The 24,554-nt window shown below is 32.7% G+C and overlaps 1 protein-coding gene across 1 annotated transcript in view; it reads left to right on the forward strand.

Annotated features, from left to right (window-relative positions):
- Positions 1-24,554, forward strand: part of LOC150104009 (GTPase-activating Rap/Ran-GAP domain-like protein 3) — a 135,230-nt gene that overhangs the window by 101,850 nt on the left and 8,826 nt on the right. Inside the window, exons 16-27 of the mRNA XM_090396376.1 lie at positions 4,044-4,148; positions 6,564-6,627; positions 8,745-8,795; positions 9,207-9,305; positions 11,371-11,484; positions 12,197-12,360; positions 19,774-19,932; positions 20,163-20,229; positions 21,290-21,370; positions 23,369-23,487; positions 23,622-23,736; positions 24,216-24,403. Coding sequence (XP_090252502.1) covers positions 4,044-4,148; positions 6,564-6,627; positions 8,745-8,795; positions 9,207-9,305; positions 11,371-11,484; positions 12,197-12,360; positions 19,774-19,932; positions 20,163-20,229; positions 21,290-21,370; positions 23,369-23,487; positions 23,622-23,736; positions 24,216-24,403 — 1,326 coding nt within the window. The remainder of the gene's footprint in view (positions 1-4,043; positions 4,149-6,563; positions 6,628-8,744; positions 8,796-9,206; positions 9,306-11,370; positions 11,485-12,196; positions 12,361-19,773; positions 19,933-20,162; positions 20,230-21,289; positions 21,371-23,368; positions 23,488-23,621; positions 23,737-24,215; positions 24,404-24,554) is intronic.

The following is a 24,554-nucleotide window of genomic DNA, read 5'->3' on the forward strand; positions in this document are numbered from 1 at the left end:
CGAAATTCACCTGTCTTTTCTTTACTGTCCTTAGTTTATTTTGTGTTCTCTTTCATTTGTTTTGCTTCTTTCGGCAGTCAGACATCTGAAGAGATGGTTGACCCTTCAAAAGCTGTAAGAACGGATATAGGGAGATGATGTCGGAGATCTGCTTGGCCGCAGACCTGTTAATAGGTTATGTGTGGCCAAGCAGGTCGACTGAGGCCTCTTTATTACCTACTACTATCCACTCTACCTTTTTCTTTTCCTCTCTCACTATCTGCTGACCCTCATCACAACTTTTAGACTCCACAAGCCGGTGATGAAAGATATGAACTCCCATTCTATCTCATAGAACAGTCGATTTTCATTTAATGAATACATAACTCCGCGTTTACAAACATTTTAAGATGCCCAAAGTTCGCCAATATATTAATATATATATTAATTAATATTATTTATAATATTATTAATATATATTAATTTATTAATATTAATTATATTAATAAGTTGAACAGTATCTTCCTCCTTTCACAAATCTTGGCCAGGTGGTCTTTTTCGGTCTCGGCCTAGCATTTCATCGGTCTGCTTCTGTTTCCTCGACTTTTTGGTTTAACAATATATCTTATGCAATAAATAAATAAAAATAAAGTCAACTTACGAACTTGCAAACACATCTCTAGGAACATATTATGATTCAGTCGTGAAAGGGGGAGGGAAGGAAGAATAGTTGTTTTACTTAGCGGATATCTAATCAGAATATCTGACAGACAAAGCATTTTTCACAATTTTATTTATTAAATTCGCCATACTGTCTGCCAGTCTTGGTATTAATGACAAAAAAAAAAGGGAAAGACATAATTAGTTGGTGCAAAACGCGGTGTAATCGAAACAAAAACAACGACAATAATAATAATAATCTTTTCTCTGTTACATCTCACAACAGTGGTATACTTCGGCTTGCTAGAGATATAGTAAGAATTTCAGTCCTTTTCATAAGAAGACAAATAAATTCAGATTCTTATCCTTTATCATTAATCAGTTGATATTTTTACGTGCTTAAAATAGAGATAGAGTGGAATATGTATTCTCTTTTGAACTTTAACAGGATGAGTCCATGATGTACTCAAAAAAAAAAAAAAAAAAAGAACTTTATCAAAGATATCGAAAGTCACTGAGGTTGGAAATGAAGACTTTAAATCAGTGGATCATGCCCCACCTCAACGCCTCAAAGATTTTCATGCCCCCCCCCTAGCATAATAGTCAGACAAGTTCTGAAAAAGTATAATATAAATATGTATTTTAAATAAAAAAGGAACATAGGTAAAACTGTTTTTAATTTGACTTTCTTCAATGAATATAAATTTGATATTACACTTTGTGTATTATAAAACATAAATCGAACTGAACGCGGGAAAATAAAATCCAAGTTAATGCGATCCTTGAGCTTGATGTCTGCTGCAAAGAGTTTTTATTTGAAGTACTAATTTAGTCATTTTCGATCTCAAATCCCCATGGTTTGTGATATGCAGATGATTTCTTTTTTTCAGTAGCAAGTCATTTACAGCACTAAAGAAGCCACATTCAACTAAATATGATGATGGAAGGGCAACAGTATTTTTTTTTTGTAAAACTAGTTGAATTTCGGTATTTCGTTTTCTGTCTCGTCAGAAAGCCATGCCATTGTTCCTTTTATGTTAAATAAATTTCTAATAGACTCATCATTTTGTTTTCTGAGAGTTCTTGATACTGTATTTATGTTGACTGCTGTACTAGTGATGTCAGCTTTTTTTTCTCGGAAAGTCAGGGTTGCAACATCGACAATTTATGGCCGACAATGGTGAGTTTTTTGAGTATATCGGTGATGAGGTGACGAATGCAACATTTTTCTAATTGCCCCCCAAAATATTCAAATTGCTCCCCTGTGGGGCGTACGCCCCACGTTGAGAAACACTGCTTCAAAACCTCGGGAGCTCGCAACTGATCTGACAGATACATGCAAAATGTTTAATATAAATATTCTTAAACAATTCAGTGTATAACTTGGAGGTCATGAGTAGCTGTGCATTCATATGTTACGAGTGATATTCCGCACTGTTTTTTGCTGTCAGTTTGGTTTAACACATGTTATGTAAAGGTTTGTGATATTAATTCTGTATCTGAGAGATATACCGTGACCTCCATGTCAGTATATTATCGTTTAGTTATTTATTATTATTTTTTTTCATTCTTTGTTCAATAATTTCTAGATTGTAACTGAAAATAAATAAACCATCATGTATTACTTAAATAGAGAGCCAAAGGCTTATTTATCATACATGCCCTCTAGAGTCTAGGAGATGTGCTTTACATTATGGAAAATACTAAGGAGAGTGATCTGGAGCTTACTCCACCTTTGCTAGGAGTTACCCATAAGGTTGCTTATGCTTGCATCCTCCGAAACTTTTATAGTTTCTATATATATTTGGCACGAAACTCTTGTAGTTTCTATATTCGGCTGTGAAATAATGTTGGATTCAATATCCAATTGATTTGTACCATCATGTATTATATTTGCAGTGTTTTTCTTTATGTTTTATTGCATTTTAGCGCATACTAGTAATGAATGTATCTCTCTGATATACCGCGACCTATGCTGCAATTTTTACCACTGCGAGCTCCCAAGGGTTAATTGCCGGTCTGGTTGGCCGTATGGATAGCGTATCTGCTCTCCAGCCAAAAGGCTGCGGGTTCGAATCCCGCCGTGGACATGGATGTTTGTGATTGTCTGTGAAAATACCAGTGGTGTGAGCAGTAGATGGCGTTGGTGTAGTTGCGGTCAGTTGGTGATTGAATGGTGGAGACAGAGTTGTAGAGCAGGTGCCCTCCCTGGATGAGTCCTTGGACTCCCTGCAAGTGTCAAATAATAATAATAATAATTGTATAGCATAGATTTGATTTCCGTGAAATAACTGTGTTTTGGGTTTAACTTCTTAGAGTCCATATGAAGGCTCATATTCTGGACCAAGTTGTAATATCAATATTAGAGTATGAAAGAATTTTCCATTTATTTTCATAACTACGTTAATACTCATCTGTATTTAACTCATCTTTTTTAAATTAAAGTCAAATTCTGAGTATTTATTAAATAAGTTATAAGATCCTTAATTTTAAAGGAAACCGTTTGTATATATGTTACTGTAAAAGTGTGAAAAGTGGTAAATCCTAGCATTTACCATAGTGAGGTGGTAAAAGTCCGAAAAATGCTTCCATTTCGGGCTTTTACCAAACAGTTTCAGTAAATGCCAGCACCAACACCAATTGGTAAAAGCCCGTTTTGTTTACATTGTAATAATTTACCCTTTTCAATTTAAATCTGAAATATAATGTCCAGAATAACATTAAACATAAGTGCTTTATTATTTTAATTTATTTTATTTTACTACATTTAATTAATGTATTATAAGAAAATGTTCATGAAATAAAAGTTTATATATATATATATATATATATATATATATAAACTATGTTTGATTTTCAGACCTGTTAGAGTATGGTACTTTGGAAATTCAAATGAAAAATCAAAACACACAGACACACTGTATAGGTATTTTACCTGAAATAAGTTTAGGGAAATTAAGTTTTTTTTTTTTAATTTTTATTTTTAAGAGAATAGGGAAGAATGAAAATTAGCAATTGCTTTTTAACCAAGATAAATCATTTTTATCTATAATAATAATTAGGTGGAAATGGACTTAAAAACGTTATAAATTCAGTCCTCGGTAATGTGCAGCTATCTCTGATTACTAATAACAGAAATGAGGAAATAGATATTTTTGAACCAGATTTGTAACCAAATCAGGAAGATTAGTGGGGGAGAACAGTGATTAAGCGCCTCTTCCAACTTATATTATCACCACTATTATTTTCATTTTGAATGTAAATAACTTAAAAAAAATAAGCATTTCTTCTATATACCCTCCTGATAATGTAATTTAAAAGCCATTAAGATTTTTGGTTAAATAAAAAACAATGAATTATCTTCCAAAAAGACCAATCCAAACATTCATATGTTTACCTTCCAGAATATGATAAACAGGAGAGCTTTCAGTGATGTATTGCCCGAAGCCTCGAAAGGAACCCGCAGAAAAGAACAAGCTAGACAAGTAGAATTCGTTAGAATCGGCCAGGTATGTACCCAAAAGAAAAGAAAAAAATATTTTGTTTGTCGATAGTTTAAAATATAGTTCTGAAATCTGAATAATAATCCTTGACATGAGAATCATATAATTCTATCAGTCTGTTAAATATAATTTCAGTAAACAATCTGATTCTATTTATAATTTATTGCATATTTTCATCACAATCCCATCCGATTTTTTGTAGAATTTATTTGAATGAAAAATTTATATCAAGATACATTTTGCATTTTTTACAATTTAAAAACTGCGCTGAACAACTTCCGTGAAAGAAAAATATTTTATGTTGTAAACCTTTCTTCAGTTTGAAAGTAACTGATTAGTTGCTGAGAACAAACAGGAAAAAAATCCTCCAAATGTTAAATCGAATTCACATCTCTCAACTAGAAGTGAAGGAATTTCTTCATGCTTCGGTTAGTACATTTAATTGAAACAGAATACGAAGCATGAAAGTAAAGTAACAATTAAACATAAAAATAATAAAAACATAAAAAAAAAATAATAATAAACAGAAATCCAGAAAGAATTTTTTCTTTTAGGTTGTAGTGGCCTAAATATGTAATTTTTATTGATATTTATATTGCTTTTTCTTCATTGCATTTTGTTTTCTTGTAGATAACATACTGTAAGTGGAATAGACATGATATATTATAGCAATGCCCAAATTTTTCTGTGCTTCTATAGTTTTAACGTTGTTTATTGAGAAACTTCGCTGGCGTATTTAATTATATTTTATGCTGTTTAAGATTTTTGAAGAGAATTGCTCAATTTGAAGCGCAAACTAGTCTCAACAGTTATTTATCACCTTAATTATAAGCGAATCAAATATTATACGATTTCTAAATGAAACGAATACTTTTAATATATGGTTTTGAATATTAATTTTCCTTGTAGATTATTTTTTGTTTCTGAAGAAAGATTAAACCGAGGTTTTTTTTTTTTTAATCATATTCCTGAATTAATTATTTCTTTCTGTCTTTGCCTCCTCGAGCCATTATTCCAGTAATATCTTATAACTTGTTATAAATAACTAGGCAGAAGAAAATTGAAACCATATTTCATTTTACAAAGAACGTAAACAGAACAGCTGTTCAAGTCATAAAACGCTTTCTCAACCTCTCTTAGAATGCAGGACTGAAATAACAAACCGTCGTTAATCTAAACCAATCAGTCTCTGACAGGGCTAATATCCTCGAATCGAAAAGAGACCTAGACACTTGGCTGAAATAAATGTATTACAATACTTTTTTTTTTTTACATTTTTTCCACTTTTAAATTAATTCAGCTTATCGGACTTATATAAACAGAGAACATTGTGATTGAAATTAGGCTTAAATAGTTAGTGATTAGCTTACTATATGTTGTGAAATTATCTTTTTAAAATAATCAAATAACTTAAAAGTTAAACTCAGTCAAATATATTCTATCTTTCTTATAGGCCTTAAAGCTTGACACAATCGTTAAAGGAGATGCACCAACTAGCCTTGCTACTACCAGCCTATTTAAAAGAGAGGTATCTATTTCTTAAGTTATCCATTTCAATATTCATTAAGATTTTTTTTATCTTTATTTCATATGATACCTTCTCTGTATCATCCCAACTCTATCATTTTTCTTATTTAGATCGAAAGTAAAAATATGCAGGCTATTTAATATTAGCTTCTGCCATTTTTGCTGCGTTTGACCTTCCTGCGTATTGATTTTTATAACTAGTATTCATTCTTTGCTTTGCATAGCGTAGTTGGGTTGTCTAATAATGTATTGTTACCTTACACAACCTAGCATATAACAAGTTATATTAAAAAGTGCATAATCTTAATTATATTTTAATATTCAAAATCTGAAGCTGGTCCTGAGAAAAAAAAAATCTGTGCTTAGAAGGAAAGGCACAGCTTTATACAAACTATTTCTTTGGTACTTTGATGCCATTTTTAAAACAACATAAAAAATAACCGTATATTAAAAAGAACTAATTTTGACAATCACGTAATATATTTGGAGATGAATTATTTTGCGTTGGATTGCAATTCTGTTATATTTATTATATATTATATCTAACAAATTATTATTTATGAAAATTAGTCTTAAATAATAATTTAGTAAATATTATATATTAAATTATTTCTTTATTATTCTCATATTTAACAAAAAATATTACTAGAAAGAAAAAGTAGCGTTAATACACCTATTTTAGAAATGCTTATATTGTTTTGAAATAAACAACTACTGAGAAAAGTAAGTAATCAATGCATTGAAAGAAGAGAAGCTCTACTTGTAAATTAAGAAATAAACAAAATAAATGAACCTTATGTAATAGTAAAATGTAATAATAAAATATTATGCTTTAAAATGGTTTTTGAATGAATTGTAATAGCAAATTTTTCCTCAAACATGTTTGATTTTTAGCCATGGGAGCCCCAGTGTTTTTATCCTGACTTTCCATATGAAGTAGTTTGTGGAGACTCGTGGGGTAAGTACTTAAAACTTTACATTGAATTAATATTGATTGCCAAAGCGATTTCAGAAATTTGCTTACATGCCACTTTCATAGAAATAAGCAAATGTTAAAGCGTTATTCTTAATTACAATATACTTTCGTATACTGTTGTAATATCTGAATATGCTACTGGAGTGGCTTCCAAATTTTATGCAGTATCTCTATCCAGTCTTCAGAATACTTTCTATGCTTTCCTTTATTGTAGAAAATTTTCAATGCTCTCTGCATTATTTCCATTCAGTATTTTTTTTTCCCCAAATATGTAATGCATTCGGTATTATATATATATATATATATATATATAAATTGAATGCCTGCAAATCGTTATGGTAACGATAAAATATTTTACTTTAAAATGGTTCTTGAGTGGATTGTAATAGCAAACAAAAGTTTGCTATTACAATCCACTATATTAGCAAAAATCGTTAACTCAAGAATCGGATAGGAAATGTCCGATTCTTGAGTTAACGATTTCTATAGCCAAACTGAAAATCGAGCAGAGAACACACTAACAAATGTTAACATTCGGAAAAACAATTTTCTAGTTCGTTGTGTGAATGCACTCGACCTCGCGATAATAACTGACGATTAGTTCCGTCTCTTCGACCAGTTCCCGAGATGTGGATCTCGGGGAACATGGACAAGTAGTGGTTTTTAATCCTGAGAACTCGGTTTTTAAAATACCGCAACTAAAGAAAATCGACCTTTTTCAAAAGTTATATAAGACTAAGCGGCCTCACCTACTCCCTCTGGGGAGCGAAAAGCCTTTAGCAGATTTATTATAATTATTATAATTAAAAACAGGGTATTTTTAACATTTGCGTTATAATAAATTTAAAAAAAATCACTTTTTTTTAAATTATTCAATATATTTTTATTATATAAATCCACATACGCACAGTAGGAACAAAATTATGAAATTTAAATGTTAATAATAATAAAAATAATAATAACATGAATTAAATTTAGCGCAGATTTGATTTTTTTTTTTTTTTTTTTATGACGCAAAGACATCAAACGTCACACTGCTCCAGATCACAAGTTTACAGCAGTACATATGGTAAATGGTTAGTAGGACAATCACAATACTCAAGCAACAGTTGCGATAGATTTCCAGTCATCCTTGGATGAGATTGTATATATATGTACGTAGGTCAATAAACGTAGATCAATAAATATAAATAATTTTTTATCTATTTTGTAATTAAAATGAAAAGCCAAGCGGCTAGTTTTCTGGCAACTTAATAGTTATTAAAGGGATAAAAATCCTATGTTTTTATATAGCCAGTAAGTGAAACTCAAGATCGAGAACTACGATCTATGAGTTTCAAAGCCGACAAACTATCGGCGAAGGCGATTCGAAGCAAAGGTGGAGTAAGCTCCCTCACTATTCTTGATATTCTCTCATAATGTAAAACACAGCTCCTAGGAGATGTAATACTGTCATTACATTATGAGGAGAGGTCACTACCCAGACCGGTTTCGAGTTGCCAGAAAACTAGCCGTTTGGCTTTTCATTTTAATTACAAAATATAAGCACACCTTTATGGCATTCGTATAGCGAAGGTATGTAAGTTCTTTTCACTAAGCTTTGATATCTTCCAGGTCTACCTACTCACTGATGAGACCGCAAAACAGGTTGAAACCGGTCTGGGTAGTGACCTCTCCTCATAATGTAATGACAGTATTACATCTCCTAGGAGCTGTGTTTTACATTATGAGAGAATATCAAGAATAGTGAGGGAGCTTGCTCCACCTTTGCTTCGAATCGCCTTCGCCGATAGTTTGTCGGCTTTGAAACTCATAGATCGTAGTTCTCGATCTTGAGTTTCACTTACTGGCTATATAAAAACATAGGATTTTTATCCCTTTAATAATTTTTATCTATATTATGATTTCAAGTGTCGAACAAATGACATAAAATTTCCTTTATTTTCCAATATGTGAAATTTACATGAGAGAATTAGCAAAAAAAGAAAAAAAAAAGATGTTTCATTGATTTAGTTGCGTAATTAAAATTGTTTTATTTTTCATTTCTTTTACGGAAATTTCTGAAATTTTTCAATGCCTAATTTTATTTCATTTCTCAGGAGAGAACAGGCTATTTCTTGGAACTGAAGTTGGGGTATTTCTCGTGGAAGGTAATTTGACAAGTTATTACTTTTTTAACATACGTTCCGTATTCCTTTTAGTATAGTATTGACAATTATAAGAATTCAATCGCAGGCATTGTTGAATGTCTTCGAAAAATGTATTCGTTTACTATGCGTTTAAATATAGTCCTATGCTTATTAAAATATCTTATCAAAGCTCGGTCAAAATAAATCCACAGAACGGTTCAGGAAGTTTTGTACGTTAGAAGTATGTGTTAAAACTGAAAGAATGGAATAGTTCTGCGCAATGACATGGAATAATTATTTTCAAATAATACAGTGCCATAATATTTATTTTTAAAGGATATACTGTATATTATTATAATTTTAATATCGTTTTCTTTATTTATTAAAGCTCTGTAAAAATGAATACCAATGTGAAATTCATTTTCATTTTAGAAGGGATGGTTCACAGGCTAATATTTGACAAAACAGTGCAAGTCAAGCAAATTAGCGTAGTGGAAGCTCACGGGATTTTTCTTTTTCGTACCGAAAGAGGTGAGTAATATTTTTCTAAGACATATCTGATATATGTATATATATCGAAAGCTACGGAAGGCTACTTTAGGGATTCTTTTGCCTAGGGTGACGATGTCTTCTTCTTCCCCGCTGCCAACTTTTATTATTAACTATGCGTCAATGTCATATTTTTAAATGTTCAGCATCAAAATGAATGCCTAAATATCTTATTTTGTCCAAGGAGTTTTGGATTACCATAATATATACGTTGTCAAGATCACCTGGTGCGTTCTTGTTCGTAAATACCTTGTTTGTAGTAACATTGGGAGAAGTTAAGGAGTTATTTTTCTTCTTACATGTTCTTGTATGCGACAAGAACATGTAAGTAAGCATTTAGAAATGCTAATAAATTTGTCAGCAGCGTGGGAATGTTTTTACAGGATTCATTTTCCAAAAAAAAAAAAAAAGCTGAACCCCACCCCCCACTAAGGGAATGTAATTAAAACCAAAGCTAACCATTTCCAGTCTGATGAACAACCGATGGGATTCCCACTCTCAGTTTTTTTTTTCACCTTCACTCTTTCAGCCTCCGGCCTTTTAAGCTGGACCGTAATTTTAAGCTTCAAACATCGTTAAGGGTGGTTGATGCGTACACGACTTGATTTATTGACCTAGAAAATTCTTTCATGATCTCTGACACCGAATGACCTTGTTTACGTTACTTCTATTTTTTTTTTTTTTTTTTTTTTTCCTATGCCGTCGTCTTTGCGGTTGGATGACTTACTGTTCCTTTAAATCGGTTTCATCTATTTATAAATATTACGAATAATAAAATTAAGAAACTTTATCACTCGTAAATAGTGAATGAAAATTCGGTAATTTCCTTTCAATTTTAAAATTTTAAACAGTTTTTTTTTTTTTTTTTTCCACTGCTGTGTTTGGTCGTTTAATGGGAATTTTAAGGTAAATTCAACAATTTATTATTCGTTCATGCCAAGGATAAAATCAGTTGTTGTAATCACTTTCTCAGAGTGGTCGACCTTAATAGGAAATTATTATTTTTTATAAGTAAAACAGTAAACTGCAAGTGCGGTATAAAGTTTGGTTCAAAAGGAACTTGATTCAAATAAAAAGATTTATCTTTGATATCCGTGTGGCTTCTTGCAGTAAAGGAGAAGCTGTGGTCGTAGACAAAATGTTCCCACCCCGAACAGAGATTTCCAATGGAAAGAGAAGTAAAACAAAAGTAGAATTCTATAAATGTCACACATTCCCATGTCGTCTAAAGAACACATAAATATCAACATCCCCCCCCCTCCGCTAAATGTCTATATATTAAGTTTATAAAATGCTATTTGTAAGTTCAATTTTGCGAGCTACTTCTTTTATTTAGCCTGATAAATATTTTTATTATAAGCTAATAATAACTAATCATATAACGTGTTAAAATAACACTGTGTGTGTGTGTGTGTGTGTGTGTGTGTGTGTGTGTGTGTGTGTGTGTGTGTGTGTGTGTGTGTGTGTGTGTGTGTGTGTGTGTGTGTGTGTGTGTGTGCGTGCGTGCGTGCAGGCGCGCTTTGTTATATAATAAGATAATTTTCTTGAACTTGATACAAGGACATTAAAGGAAAAACACATACTTCCTGCTGATTGGGTGTCGATCTATGTGGTGGAATATAAGTAACAAACATTAAGATCAAATTACCCTTTGTAGAACCATTCATTATTACCTTCACATTGCGTGAAAAGATTTCTTTGTGTGGGTTTCCTATTCATTGCTGACCTCGAGACATATATTTAAGTCGGTGCAATTCGATTCCAAGCACATCCGACGTTGTTATTATTATGAGGAACGTTGACTAAGGCTTTCGTTGTTTGAGTGATACCGACAGCTACGAAGGAAGCAAAGGCATCCTTATGAGAGCCTTCTATGGCTTTCATATAAATGAAAGGTCTGGAAAAGTGCTGAATAATGACGTGATATCAGAGTTTCTTTTCTTTTTTTTAATCAAAGCCATAGTTTATGAAAAAATAAAAATAAAAAATTTCATGTGTCATAACTTCAGAGGTAACATTTTAAAATGCCTAATAGTTTTCATTTCAGGCAGAGACAGTAGGGTGCACGTATTTAGGTTGTCGGATTTCGAAGGCGAAAAGAATGAATCTCTAGTTAGAAGCAGAGTCGAACTCAGGGAACACAAATTAGAAAGAACGAAAGGTAAATTTAATTTATTTCATATACTTTAATTAAAGCATGGTTTTTAAACTTCTGGTAAAAAGATGAGATTTCTCCTTTCATTAAACATGTTAAATTAAAGAATTAGTCCTTGTAGTCCTTATAAGGACTGGCTTAAAGGGGCGAAGCAAGAATGCTTTTCATCTTCCCCGTTATCTGTAGAGGACAGTGTAGGGATAAGGTGTTATTGAGCTAGTAAAGCTCTGATCATGGCAGGAGGGTAACAGCAATAGCCGAACCTCAGTTAGAACTTCACTGGCTACAGCATTGCCATCCATTACCCTCCAAGGGTATTGGATTTTGGATTGAATGAATCAATCATCAATCACCGCATCTCACGGTCGATTGATCTATTGATCTTAATTAAAATATATCGTAATAAAGAATTACTGTGTATTTTAATTAGACAAATGTATTAAAGAAATAAAGTAGATTTTAATTAAAAATAGTTCTTCTTTAACTAAAATATTGTTGCTTCATTTTTATATTATAATAAAACGATTACGTTTTATTTAAATATTAAAATAATGATGTATATTTTCATTACATATAATTTTATTATGGTATTGCTGTATGTATATTAAAAGAGAATTCCAGCAAATACTTAAATCTAAACTTCTATATAAATTAGAATTTTGCATTAATCTAGTATTTTAGTTGGTTTTGTTTTCATTGGCACTTCTACGTTACTTAGGTTGTCACCTCTATGCCTTAAGTCGTCCGGGAGGAAGCCACTTACGTATGGCAGTTGCTGTTGGTAAGAAACTGATTGTCATGCAGTGGCGCCATTCCGCTGCGTGGACTGCTTGGTGCGCAGCCTCTGATACCGACACGGTTGACGGCTTCCAGTTTATAAGAGTAAGTTGAAAGTTGCGATCAAGGTAAACAAAAGGATTTCAGATTAATTTCCCAAAAGATTAAAGAAAGATCAGTGCCGATAGACAAGATTATTAAAATGCTGTCATGATGTTTTTCTCCTATAATCGATAGCGACTGTTCTTTCTCTCTCGCTCTATTTTTAATCTCTCTCTTTTTTTTTTCGCTTACAAAAGTTTTTTCTGAGTATTTAAGTTTTCTTTTCATAATAAACAAGTAAAGCTAGACTAACATGTTCCTCGTTTTTATAGAAATAATCAATGTGTAAGTTATTTTAATTCTTACTATCGTTTTTTTTTTTAATTCTTTCTTTGCTACTCTATTTAAGAAAAATAAAAAAGAAAGAAATTGCTACTTTTCTATAAAAATAGAATTTTTTTGCTTCTTTTATACAATAATTTAGGCAGCTATTTAGATCCAAAACCTACATCACAAACGTACCATTGTGGACATATGGTTAATGATAAAGAAACCTGACGTTTCCTGAATAGCTGGATGTCATAGAATGGAATGAAAGAAGAGAATGAGAGGTTGATTCAATATATTTAAAGATGAAGTGTGTATGATGTTAATGAAACAGTTGCTCGTGTGCTTTTATATGGTTAAAAGGAATGTGATAGAGGTCAGTTCGTTAGGGCAGTCGCCATGAAAATACAGCTAAAACACATTTAAGTCAGAGGGAAACGTCTAGGATAGGGGTTTCCAAACGTTTTGCCATCACACCTTCCTTTAGTGTAATCTTAATGTACACACCTCCCCTGAAAATCCAAACACTAAAATGAACACAATGCATTTTATTTTGTTTTTTTAAAGGTTAAAGATAAAAGAGCATTAGTTGTCAAAACTGTGGATGTGGCCATTTGGGAACATCAGAATTCATCAATATTTTGATTAACGAAATTTTGTCTTAGCTTCGATGAGATCATCCTTCATATCAGCATCCACCATCGAATCGAAATTGATTTGATTTGTAAGTTTACGACTTCGACAAGCTGTCCGTAAACGAAAGCAATGTTTTTGCCTCCTCCATCACCATGTTACTCAAGAAACTAGTATTTTGGGAAAGGTAGATTTACTGTAATAATGTACAACTAAAAGGTTCTTCACACCCCTCCTGGACTCTGTCTGTACCTCCCCAAGGGAGGTACACCTCACAGTTTGGGAACCCCTGGTCTAGGAGAAAGCTAGTGGAGTAAATCCACGCGCGCGAGAAAAAGGGAGAGAAAGAAAGAGAATCATTTAGTAGGTGGACTGGTATCATCTGGATAGCATCAAACATTGTTAGGAAAGATTGTTATACACCATCCCGCAACAGCAATCTATGGCTAGATGAATTTGGAATTCAATAATTCATGGGAGTTGTATAGATGAGAAGTACACATACTGGCCATTGATTTAGAAACTTTTATTTAATATCGAGTTGGACCTCCTTTAGCTCAGATTACTGCACATATGCGGTTTGGCATAGATTCCACAAGGTATTCCACCAGGCGTTCACCAGACCACCATACAATCCTTTAACTGTCTCAGATTAAACGGAAGAGGACTTTGCTCCCGGATCTGTTTTTCTAACATGCTCCATACATTTTCAATGGGTTTAGATCCGGGTTTTATGATGGCCAGAGAAGATGGTAGAAGTCGCTGTCATGCTCGAAATTACTACTGAACAATTCTTGAGCAATGGACAGTTGCATTGTCGTCTATGAAACAATAGATACCTGCTGAAAAAAAAATAGTTCTCACACAGCAGCGTAAGAATCGATTGGAGCTTCACTGTTATGGGATAAACATTACATATTTAAAGATTTCCATTTAAACTTTTCTACAGAGGATAATACTAGCTCACTCTGAAAATTCAACACTTTAACATGTAATATTCCCTCTATAATAGTACTTTACTCGCAGATCGCTGCAATAAATATACAGGTGTCCAAAACCAAAGAACAAATACTATTTCTGAATATTATAACCACAAATTCAAAGGAATCAGCTTGTGGTAATTTGCATAACTTATGATTTCGAGTAGAAAACGGGTATCCATTAAAATTTTCGAATCATGTGGTAGCACTCAACAGGTTAAAAGGTAAAAGGCTGTGTTAAGCGAATTGTTTTGAAGGAAGCTCTTTTCGTGAAGGAATAAATTTGTAAACTTAGATGTCTTGGATCAATTGAAAGCTTGAAGAAGGCCACAGAATTACCGATATTTCCAGATAGTCCGGAATCTCACGTAGCGTTGTATACAGGCTCTGGGTAGCGTTTCGAACCAATGGAATGTATTCCAGACCTTTGCTATGAGGTTGTCTTCGTTCTACCACGGAGTATAAAGACATATTTTTGCTTACAACAACAAAATGTAATCGACGCACCACGGCAGGTTCGCTTGCAAGTCGGCTCATTTCAAGCATTATACGCAGATACGCGGATATTTCGACAAAATGTGGGAAGATGTCTGCAACAAGTAGACCTATACGCTCGAAAGGCCTGTAGTCGGCGTCCCTTTATTCATAGTTTATCGTTGGAGCATGCTTTCAGTGGTGGTGTATACATAAAAATTGGAAATAACACCAATGGACTAACGTACTCTTTACAGATTAGAGTCGATTTAGTCTTTCCTCCGATTCTAGACGATACTTGAAAGTGTGGTCTGGCGTAAAAGTGGTGCTGCTTAACATCTCGAGAATGTTCTTGAACGGAATATACCGCGGTGTTGGAGTCATGGTGTGGAGAGCATTATGCTTAATGGACGCACTGAACTACAAGTGCTAGAGAGAAAAAAAAAGGCACTATGACTGATGAGCGATATTACAACGAAGTTCTTTTTGTTCTATGGAACAATCGAACGTCATGTTGAATTGTTCCGTAGTGCTGTAGACGAAGAATTCATTTTTATGGATGACAATGCCACACCACATCGTACACGACCAGTGGATATACTTCTGGAGACCAAGGATATTATTCGAATCGAGTAGCTAGCAGCTCCCCAGGTCTGAATCCCCATAAAACCAGTTTGTGACTCAATACGGAGACGCATTGCTGCTCGAAATTTCCCTTCAGAAAACAATCAAGTCCTTATCCTTGCTTTGAAGGAGAAGGAGTAGGTCAGTTTTCCTCAAGAACTACTGAATCACTTGGTGCTAAGCATGGCACGACGTTGTGAGAGCTGCGTTGCAGTTCTGGGTGGACATGTTCCACACTGAAATGTCTCTCCACATAGTTTTCTGTAAGTACTCTACACTAATTCCTTAACTACGCCCTTAGGAGATTTGTAACTTTTGCCAAAAATGTATTGAATTTTAATTTGTACGAAATTTGTGACACATTTTTCTGCAATATAATTTTTTTTGTATGCTGGCAATAAATTTATGTCTACATTTGGCTGTAGTCATGAATTTTTTTTTCATGACTAGTTCGTCCTTAGCTTATGTAGCTAAGGATGAAATAAAGTGTTTAAAATAATAATTATTTTAAACACTTTATTTTTTCTGTATTTACCTGTATTATTGACATTGAGTTACTCTGAGGGGTTTCCATATTGCGAGGACGTTTTCGGAAGCTGGAAGTTATCCTATAGGATGCAAAGTACTAGTGTGGACTGGTGAGTGAACAAGGAGGGTGGATAACTCCCCTAGTTTCTCTGTATAATAAAATATTTTTATTTCTTTAAGATGGATGAGACATTATATCTTCATATGTTCATGGCAGTAATAGATTCTGATTGATCAATACCAGGCGGAGAGTGTTCGTGTGTTTCTGTCAGCAGCTCATTGTCAATAAATGATGTTTTACTGTTATGCGAATTTTATTTTTTTTCCCCTCATTCCACTATCCGAAGTCATAATACAAAGCAATAAAGTCCAAGTTAAAAATATCTTTCGATTTAACTATTGTATGCATTAAAAGAATTAATAGGATCTATCTAATAAGAGTAATTTACTGGAAATTAAGTATTTCAACGTTACTTAAGATATTCCTTCAGGTTATTCTAACGTTTTGTAATCGAGATAATGGCGAATTGAATTAGCTATTATAATGGTACTGAAAATGCAAAAGAGCGGCAGAAGTTTGTTTTAATGGACGCTATTAATAAGAAAAATCTTCTGATTTAAAGTTGAATGTAATTTTTCTCCTTACTTTATATTTCATCAGAAATTCATTATGTTATCGTTATTATCAAATGCGTTCTTTCTTTCTTTTCAGTTGATACTGTCTCTAATAATTGATTGTACAATCTGTAATCAGAGATTACAGATTGTAGAATTTGTAATCAGGTTTCTTTTTGCATTCGCGATTTCAATTAAAAAAGAAATTAAGATTAAGAAATTCGCGATTTCAATTAAAACAACAACAACAAAAAAAAGAATTAAAATGGGAAGTCATGTGTTGACTGGATACTGAAGACTTATTTGCATTTCTTCATCAAATTTTCACAATGAATACGAAGTATTTATTATGGTCAACCTGTTGGATTGTAATCATATAACAGAGCCATTTTGCCTGCACAGATTTTGTTCAATAAAAATAAAAATGGATCGCTTCATGCTAAAGTAATCTATTCTATATATATATACAGGGTGTCCCAAAATTCACGCAAGAAGTAATTTTGATAGAAAACACAAGTTTTTAATTAAAAAATTGTAATTTCGTATTGATTCATAAGTATACAGTATAGGGTTATGCATGGAATAGCATATCTGGTAAATGGCCTCCACGGCTTTGCTGGTACGTATGCACTCTTTTGTCGAAATTTTCCATGACCGTTTTGCATAAATGTGGCTGAATTTCGTTGATACAGTGCTCAATTTCTTCCTTCAAGGCGTGGGTGGTGGTGGGCTTGTTGGTATAAAAGTTAGACTTCAAAAAATCCCAAAGAAAAGAGTCCAACGGCGTTAAGTCACATGATCTGGGCGGCCAATTCTGATCACCAAAACTGGAAATTACACGACCATGCAATAATTGAATTGTTTCTCGGGCTGTATGGCATGTGGCACCGTCTTGTTGAAACCACATGCCGTCCATATCTTGCAATTTAGGCACAAAAAACTGAATTATCATGTCGCGATAGCGAACACCATTAACTGTTATTGCCTTACCAGCCGCATTTTCGAAGAAGAATGGACCGATGATGCCTCCAGCCCAAAATCCGCACCAAACAGTGACACGTTGTGGATGCATTTGTTTCTCAACAATCACTCGTGGATTTTCTGAACCCCAAATGCGACAATTTTGTCGATTAACGAAGCCATCAAGATGAAAATGAGCCTCATCGCTGAAGATGATTTTGTTCGAAAAATAAGCATCCACTTGTTGTTGTTCCATAATCCATTCAACGAACTCTCTTCGCTGTGTGTGTGTGGTCATTTTTAATAACCCTGAACTGTCAGCTGCCACGCTGTCTTTTTTTTTCTCGTTGGCAACACTTTACCGCACAAATGGCGCTAAATTTAAATCTTGCGTGAATTTTGGGACACCCTGTATAAAGATAAGCCGAAATTTGAAACGTTTGTATGTCAGTTTTTTGTCTCTTCATTATTTTGAAACGTCCAACAATGTGTTTGCCTTCATGAGACAAACACATTGTTGTCTCATGTCTCGATCATCAGAATCGAAGGAGAACCGGCTTACCAGCCCAGAACTCGGGGGGGAGACGCCAAGATCCCCCCTAGTAATGATAATAATAATTGATGTATTTATTGCATTTTGACAAAAAATCTGGTATTAAACAAATAAAGAAACGCCCGCAGGGTAAATATAAAAAAGGGAGTTTCATAATAATGTTCCTGTTTCGTAATTCCTTTCTTTATCACAACAACTGGAAATCATCTTGTTGTTGTGATAAAGAAAGGAATTACAACAACTGGAAATCATCTTGAGCAGCATTGGCTTATGTAACGCAGGCAGTTAGTTTCTTTAATAATAAGTTGTGTAGTTTCGAACTATTTTGCTGAATTTTCTCACACAAAGAAGAGCTAAAACCAAAATTGAGATAACAGGAAAAAGTTTTAGTAAAGATGCGAAACATCTAATTTCAATAAAATATGTCCAGACGGATCGAAGATATTACTCCACTTTGCCTGGATGAAATTTCGAATTGAAATCAAAACTGAAATGGATTAACAAATTTTAGAAAATTATCCAAATAAGAAATTTCATTAAAATTTATCCACTCAGAAAACCGTACAGAGAAAACGAATTTAAGTAGGAAATAAATCTAATCAGACTTCTGCTGCTTTAACAAATTATTGTTTAATTAACAATAAAATGTGTAGTCATCATAATCTAATGAATTTAGGGAGAAGTTTGTGTTACATAAAGAAAAAAATTCGTTTCCTCAGGGATAACAAATATAAAGACTATGTGAAATCCAATAAATATTCTAAGATGGTTAACATATTAGAGTGTTATTCCCAGAACATGATATTAAAATTTGACTTTTTGGCAACAGCAGACACTATTTCACTCGGATCGTTTTCCTTCTTTGTATTTTAAATATAATAAGTATGCGTTATCGAGGGACAATATAATATTATTCGTTCATAATATTCAATAAATTGTATTCAAAAGAAAATCTAATTATTCACAACATGGGACAATACGACACTTGACATGAGTATGTGTTGTCGGTGTGGCTATTGCCTATTGATTATTTACATAAATTCCACATATACTGATAAACAGAAGTCCAGAAAATCTAATATGACAAAAAAAAGGCCACTGTTTACTTAAAAATACCTATTGTAATGGACTTTTTTTCCAGATAATAGTACTTGATAATTTTGCGATATATCTGGTGTTCGATATCACTCATGTCCTCTCATCGGATTTCAAAAGAGCTACCTGTCTATCCAACATATAGCTTTCATATGAAAAGTATAACTGAGATATTCCCGAGTGTAATTTTTGAATAAGTAGTGAACCTATAATGACTGAAGTAAGTTAATGAATCTTAAATGTCCCTTTAATAATACATTTTTATCAAGATCACATATAATTTCCGTGCAACATTCGAATGTCTCTGCTAAATCCATAATACTGTTTCAGGAATATTAAAATTTAATGCGAATCAGGCAACTATACGAATATAATAGCTCGAGACTATGTAGACAACAATAGAGATCATTTATTTCAGATGTTCATTCTTAACCGTCTGATTATAACCACAGTTACCCGAATTTGCGTTCGTTTGCGAATATAAACAATTAGATTCTCACGAAGAAATATAAACGATTAAAATCTTTCAATTCTTATAAATATTACATTTCAAGTAAATATAAATAATATAACATAACTCATTGCAATATAACTATATTAATAAAAATATAATCACTGAAGTACATATATTCTGCTGTTTATAAATTAAATTATTTATGTAATTACATAAATCTTGATTGACTTTAGGAATTGTCAGTTGCTGAAGCACCACAAATCATAACGCTAGTGGATAGCCCAACATCGGGTGGAGACAATCAGATATGTGTGGGATATCGTCATCAGTTTGATCTTGTGAACGAAAAAAACGGAAGCACAATTCGTCTCCATGTGGTAGAAGGCAATAAAGTAAGAAAGCGTTTATTATTATTATATTATTATTTTAACTATAATTATAGTTATATACATTTCTAAACTGTTAATCAATAATTGAAATTTTAAAAAACGAACTAATTTCGCTAATTATCGGCTGGCTGATATCGCTGTGCTAAGCTAAGAATAGCCGAAGGAATTATTGGCTAATTAGAGAAAGATAAAATTCTTGAAATGATTTATTGTTAATTCATTTGTGTTATTAGGGCCGCCTGGTGTCAGCGATTGATATTTATGAAGATGATGAAGCGGAGCTACTTCTGTGTTATAATCGTAAGTACCAAAAATTAAGCGGAGTTAAAAATATTTTGTCCATACTCAGATTACGTTATATACGCGCGCGCGCGTGTGTGAATTAAATTCATAAAACTACAGTGCTGGAAAATTTGACCTTATATATTAATGAAATTTATTAAATGCCTCACTGAAGGATACTTCATTACCACAGGCGAATATTATGTGCGGTCTAAATCAGTCAGCCCAACCGGCCATGGTAGCGTCAAAAACTTAAATATCACCTTGCTGACACTATATCAATTCACTCTGAATTCTCGTGTGATAGTGGGAAGGAATGAGGTAATGGGTGAATTCAGAACGGGGGGAAGGGCGATTCGAAAAGTGACTCAAAAATAATTTTTTCTAAGAAATTGGATAGAAAAATCGAGTTAAATACAACACATTTCGTTTTAAAAAAAATTAGACATGAGATTTGTATTAATTTAGTTTAATTTAATTTTGGTTTCGTTAATATTCTTTAAAAAACAGTAGAATTATACTGAGAACTTTTTAAAATCAAAACCGAGAAATCTAATCCAATGCTTTGCTTTATTGCAAGATTTGATAAATTATATCATCTTCGACAGCAGTCATCAATGTACATGTTAATCAAGTTAAGGTGTGCGTGTGTGTGGGAGGGGGGGGTCTATTCGGAAATGACGTTCACTTTGAGCGAATCCTTTGATTTCTTGCCCTTTCCTCGATTTACTATTTTCCTTTGTTTAATGTAGGGATTAAAAAAAAGTTAAATTAAAATTTGACAATATGAGATGTCAAACCCTTCTTTGTATTGAAATATATATAGACCTGCAACGTACTGTACCCACTTTCAAAACATATACACTTATTCAAGATGCATAATTTATCTACACATCCATATCGGTGGGCTGGTGTTCTAATAAATTCTATGTAGCGTGCCACATGGTTCTCCATCACTGATATTAGCGGTCGTATTCCGTGAGTTTTCAATACTAAATTTTATTGTGGTGTCTTTTCATTTCTGTTCTACAAAAATTCATATTCAAATTGTTGACACAGTGTTCATATTTAATTACAGATATGACGCATTTTCAAAAACTTTTTGAAGAAAGTAGTAACGAGTTCGACTTTCAGTGGAATGCTGTACCTGAAGCCATAGGTATCTACTCTCGCTTAATGAATTAAATACACAGTTCAGTTCTTTAATACATGTATGAAGATGCTTTAAAACTAAAACAAATAAGGTAACAGACGAGTCACGCGTGAAAACACATCGTTCGCAGTAAACGTGAATAGGTGAAGAGAGCGTTAATATTGTCTATGACCGTGAGGTGGCGTTACTAGGTGGTCATACAGTCGGATCATGAATGGCAAGTAATTCAGCTTGAAAACTGAGACACACAGGAGATCGATGTCGGCATGTTAAGTGTATCGCATCATCAAAAATTAATTGGTTATTAGAAGATCGAAACAGCGTCATCAGAAATGATCATAATAACAGTTCTTTTGAGATCATAAAAGTAGTACCATTCTTGTTGGTTTCTTAAGTGGAGAGTTTGTGAATGCTAAACGCTACTGTAAAACGATGAATCAGTTAAGACGTACTATTCATAGTAAACGTCGAGTTATACGAGACGGAATCATCGTTGCTGTACAATAACGCCGTTTGTTTCTGGACCACCGCACAGTCCCGATTTCTCCTACACTGGGACAAATACATAAATATTTCCACTGTGTGGAAAAAGAACGTGCGTTTAAAGTTGCTTTTTGTGCCCTACAGCATGTATACCAAAATAGAATCCTTTATATAAACGTTTGTTACCTTATTTTCGGTAACATCCTCGTGTCATACTTAATATAAAAGTATGATACGGAGTAACTGATATGATTATAATAACATGATGCATAGTTAACTTGACGAATATATTTATATGTTTCTCTCTTTTATACATTTAGACGAATTTTCGTTTTCTAAGAGATAATAAATAAATAAATAATGACCTCTGATATATGAATGAAAACAAATGTTTTTATTCAACGAATCGATCTTTTAGATACATCTACAGGGATTTCATTCGTAAAAATAGGATTCTTTCCTTTTTCTCAGGAGCCATATATATATATATATATATATTTTTTTTTTTTTTTTTTTTTTTTTAACCGCCTACGATTTATCCAGCCAGTTATAACTTCCTTCAAGAGCTCCTTAATAACGTCCAATATATAACTAATTTCTCTACTATGCAAATTCTCCTACTATGGGCACATTTGCAGGCTGCCGTCGCAGTTTATTATAATCAATTGCCATATAGTTCTATGTACTCCTCTTAAACGAAACATCAATTTGCTGTTATACGTAGTATTAAAAAAAAATTTTAAAAAAGATAAATCATTTAAAAAAAATTTTAAATATATTTAAAATATCCATATTTCATCTTTAAAATGAAATTTTAAAATATCCATTTAAATCCAGATTTCATCAAAACAATGTTCAGGCAATATCTCAATTTATGTCTGGATACTGTCTTTCATTTTTTTTTTTTTTTTTTGAAATGATACTTATCATTAAATATAATTGTCAGTCAAATTATATCGATGAGCGAAAAAAAAAATCTTTCATGAAATATCCGTGAACAGGACTAGTTTAAGTAGAAAACCTGTATTTCACATTCCACCAAACAGGTGTTTATTTCTGTGGATTTTAGTTAACTCTTTACATACAAATCTGATTGAAATTGTTCTGAGTTGTTCTGAATTGTTTGGCTGTTGACATTTTTGTTGTTTATACGAAAACTAGCATAATATCTGACGACAAAGTTAGATTATTCAGCGAAAGTGCAATGATGCTCTTGTAAAGATTCAAAACGTGTCGAAAGCTGCTTGATTCTGACGGACCACTGAGTTTAACAAGATGGGATTATCTTTCTGCTTATTATAATTATAATTATTATCTTTATTTATAATTATTATATTTATGTTAATTATTGTGCTTAATTTGTTTTCATTATTATCTTTTGTTTAATTATCATAATTATCTTTCTGCCTAATTATTATAATTATCTTTCTTATTCAATTATTATCTTACACTTAATTTTTATACCATACTATTTTTTTATTGTTATCTATTATTTTAATGAACGTGCTCCGGATTTTTCAGTGTGTGCCTTTCCATACGTGATGGCCTTCACCACCGACATGATCGAAATTCGTCTCATAATTAATGGCAATTTGGTGCAAAGTATGATAATGCCGCGACTGAGCTTCATCACAGCAAAGGTAAATGGATAGAATGCCTTGAAAGAAATCTGTTTTTGTTTTTTGTTTTTTTGACAAAGTAACATCATTTTATTAACATATAATTTTACGTTATTTTAATTATCTGAGCTTGACTGGTTATTTAATTCTTTTAGAGCGACATCTTTTTTTCCACAACGGCTCCTGAATTCTTTCAAGTACGTCGTGAAATGGTGAAAGTTGATAAAATGGACAGGGAACCCAGCGTATCACCGCCGTCTTCTCCTCATTGTAAGATATTTCATTTATATGTTACAATAATGAAGTTTTTTTTCGATTCTTAACCATTCACTTAAAAGTATTATAAATAAAATACCTTACGGTGATAATGGGAACTGAATTTTAGGAAGCTAGATTTAGACGGATATGACGTCACTTATTTATAAAATTTACTAATGACGCATTTGCCTTGGATTTGATCGTGTATTTTGTTGGTTGTGTTGTAATAGTCGAGCAAGTAATGTTATTTTTATTTTGAAAGAAAATATTAACTTTTATATTAATATTCTATAAAAAAACGATGTGTTCGGGTTTTTTTTTTTTTTTTTTTTGTTATTAGACACATTTCAAACCAAATTACAACACTCCAGCGGCAGTGTACTCGTACCTAAACGCTATAGAAAACTGATTAAGTAAATGCATAAGTTTATAGAAATACTATAAAACAAAACCGATATTTCAATTAAATACTTTGTGTTGTTTCTTTTCAGCAAATTATGGTTTCACATGTGCATCAGATGGAAATAAGCCTTTTCGCATCTATAGGATATCTTTTAGTTGTCTCACTGGAAGCTCTTCACCTTGTGAAAGAAGGGTGCCAACACCTTCCATACCATCTCCACAATCGCTGCTCAATCCGCCATCGTGTGGCTCATGCTTTCTTTCTGCTGACAATCAGGTAAAACTATAAAGCTATTCAATGTCCTAATATTTCAGAGTTAGCAAAGCCTGTGAAGAAATACAACAATTGAAAACTATTTATGTTCACTATCACACATTGTTATGTGTCATGCGCTGTCATATGAAATTAGCAAAAGATAATATATATG

The sequence above is a fragment of the Typopeltis vanoorti genome, chromosome 8 (genome assembly GCF_054136105.1).
Source record: "Typopeltis vanoorti isolate ZY-2024b chromosome 8, IOZ_Tvanoo_1.0, whole genome shotgun sequence".
Lineage (NCBI taxonomy): Eukaryota > Metazoa > Arthropoda > Arachnida > Uropygi > Thelyphonidae > Typopeltis > Typopeltis vanoorti.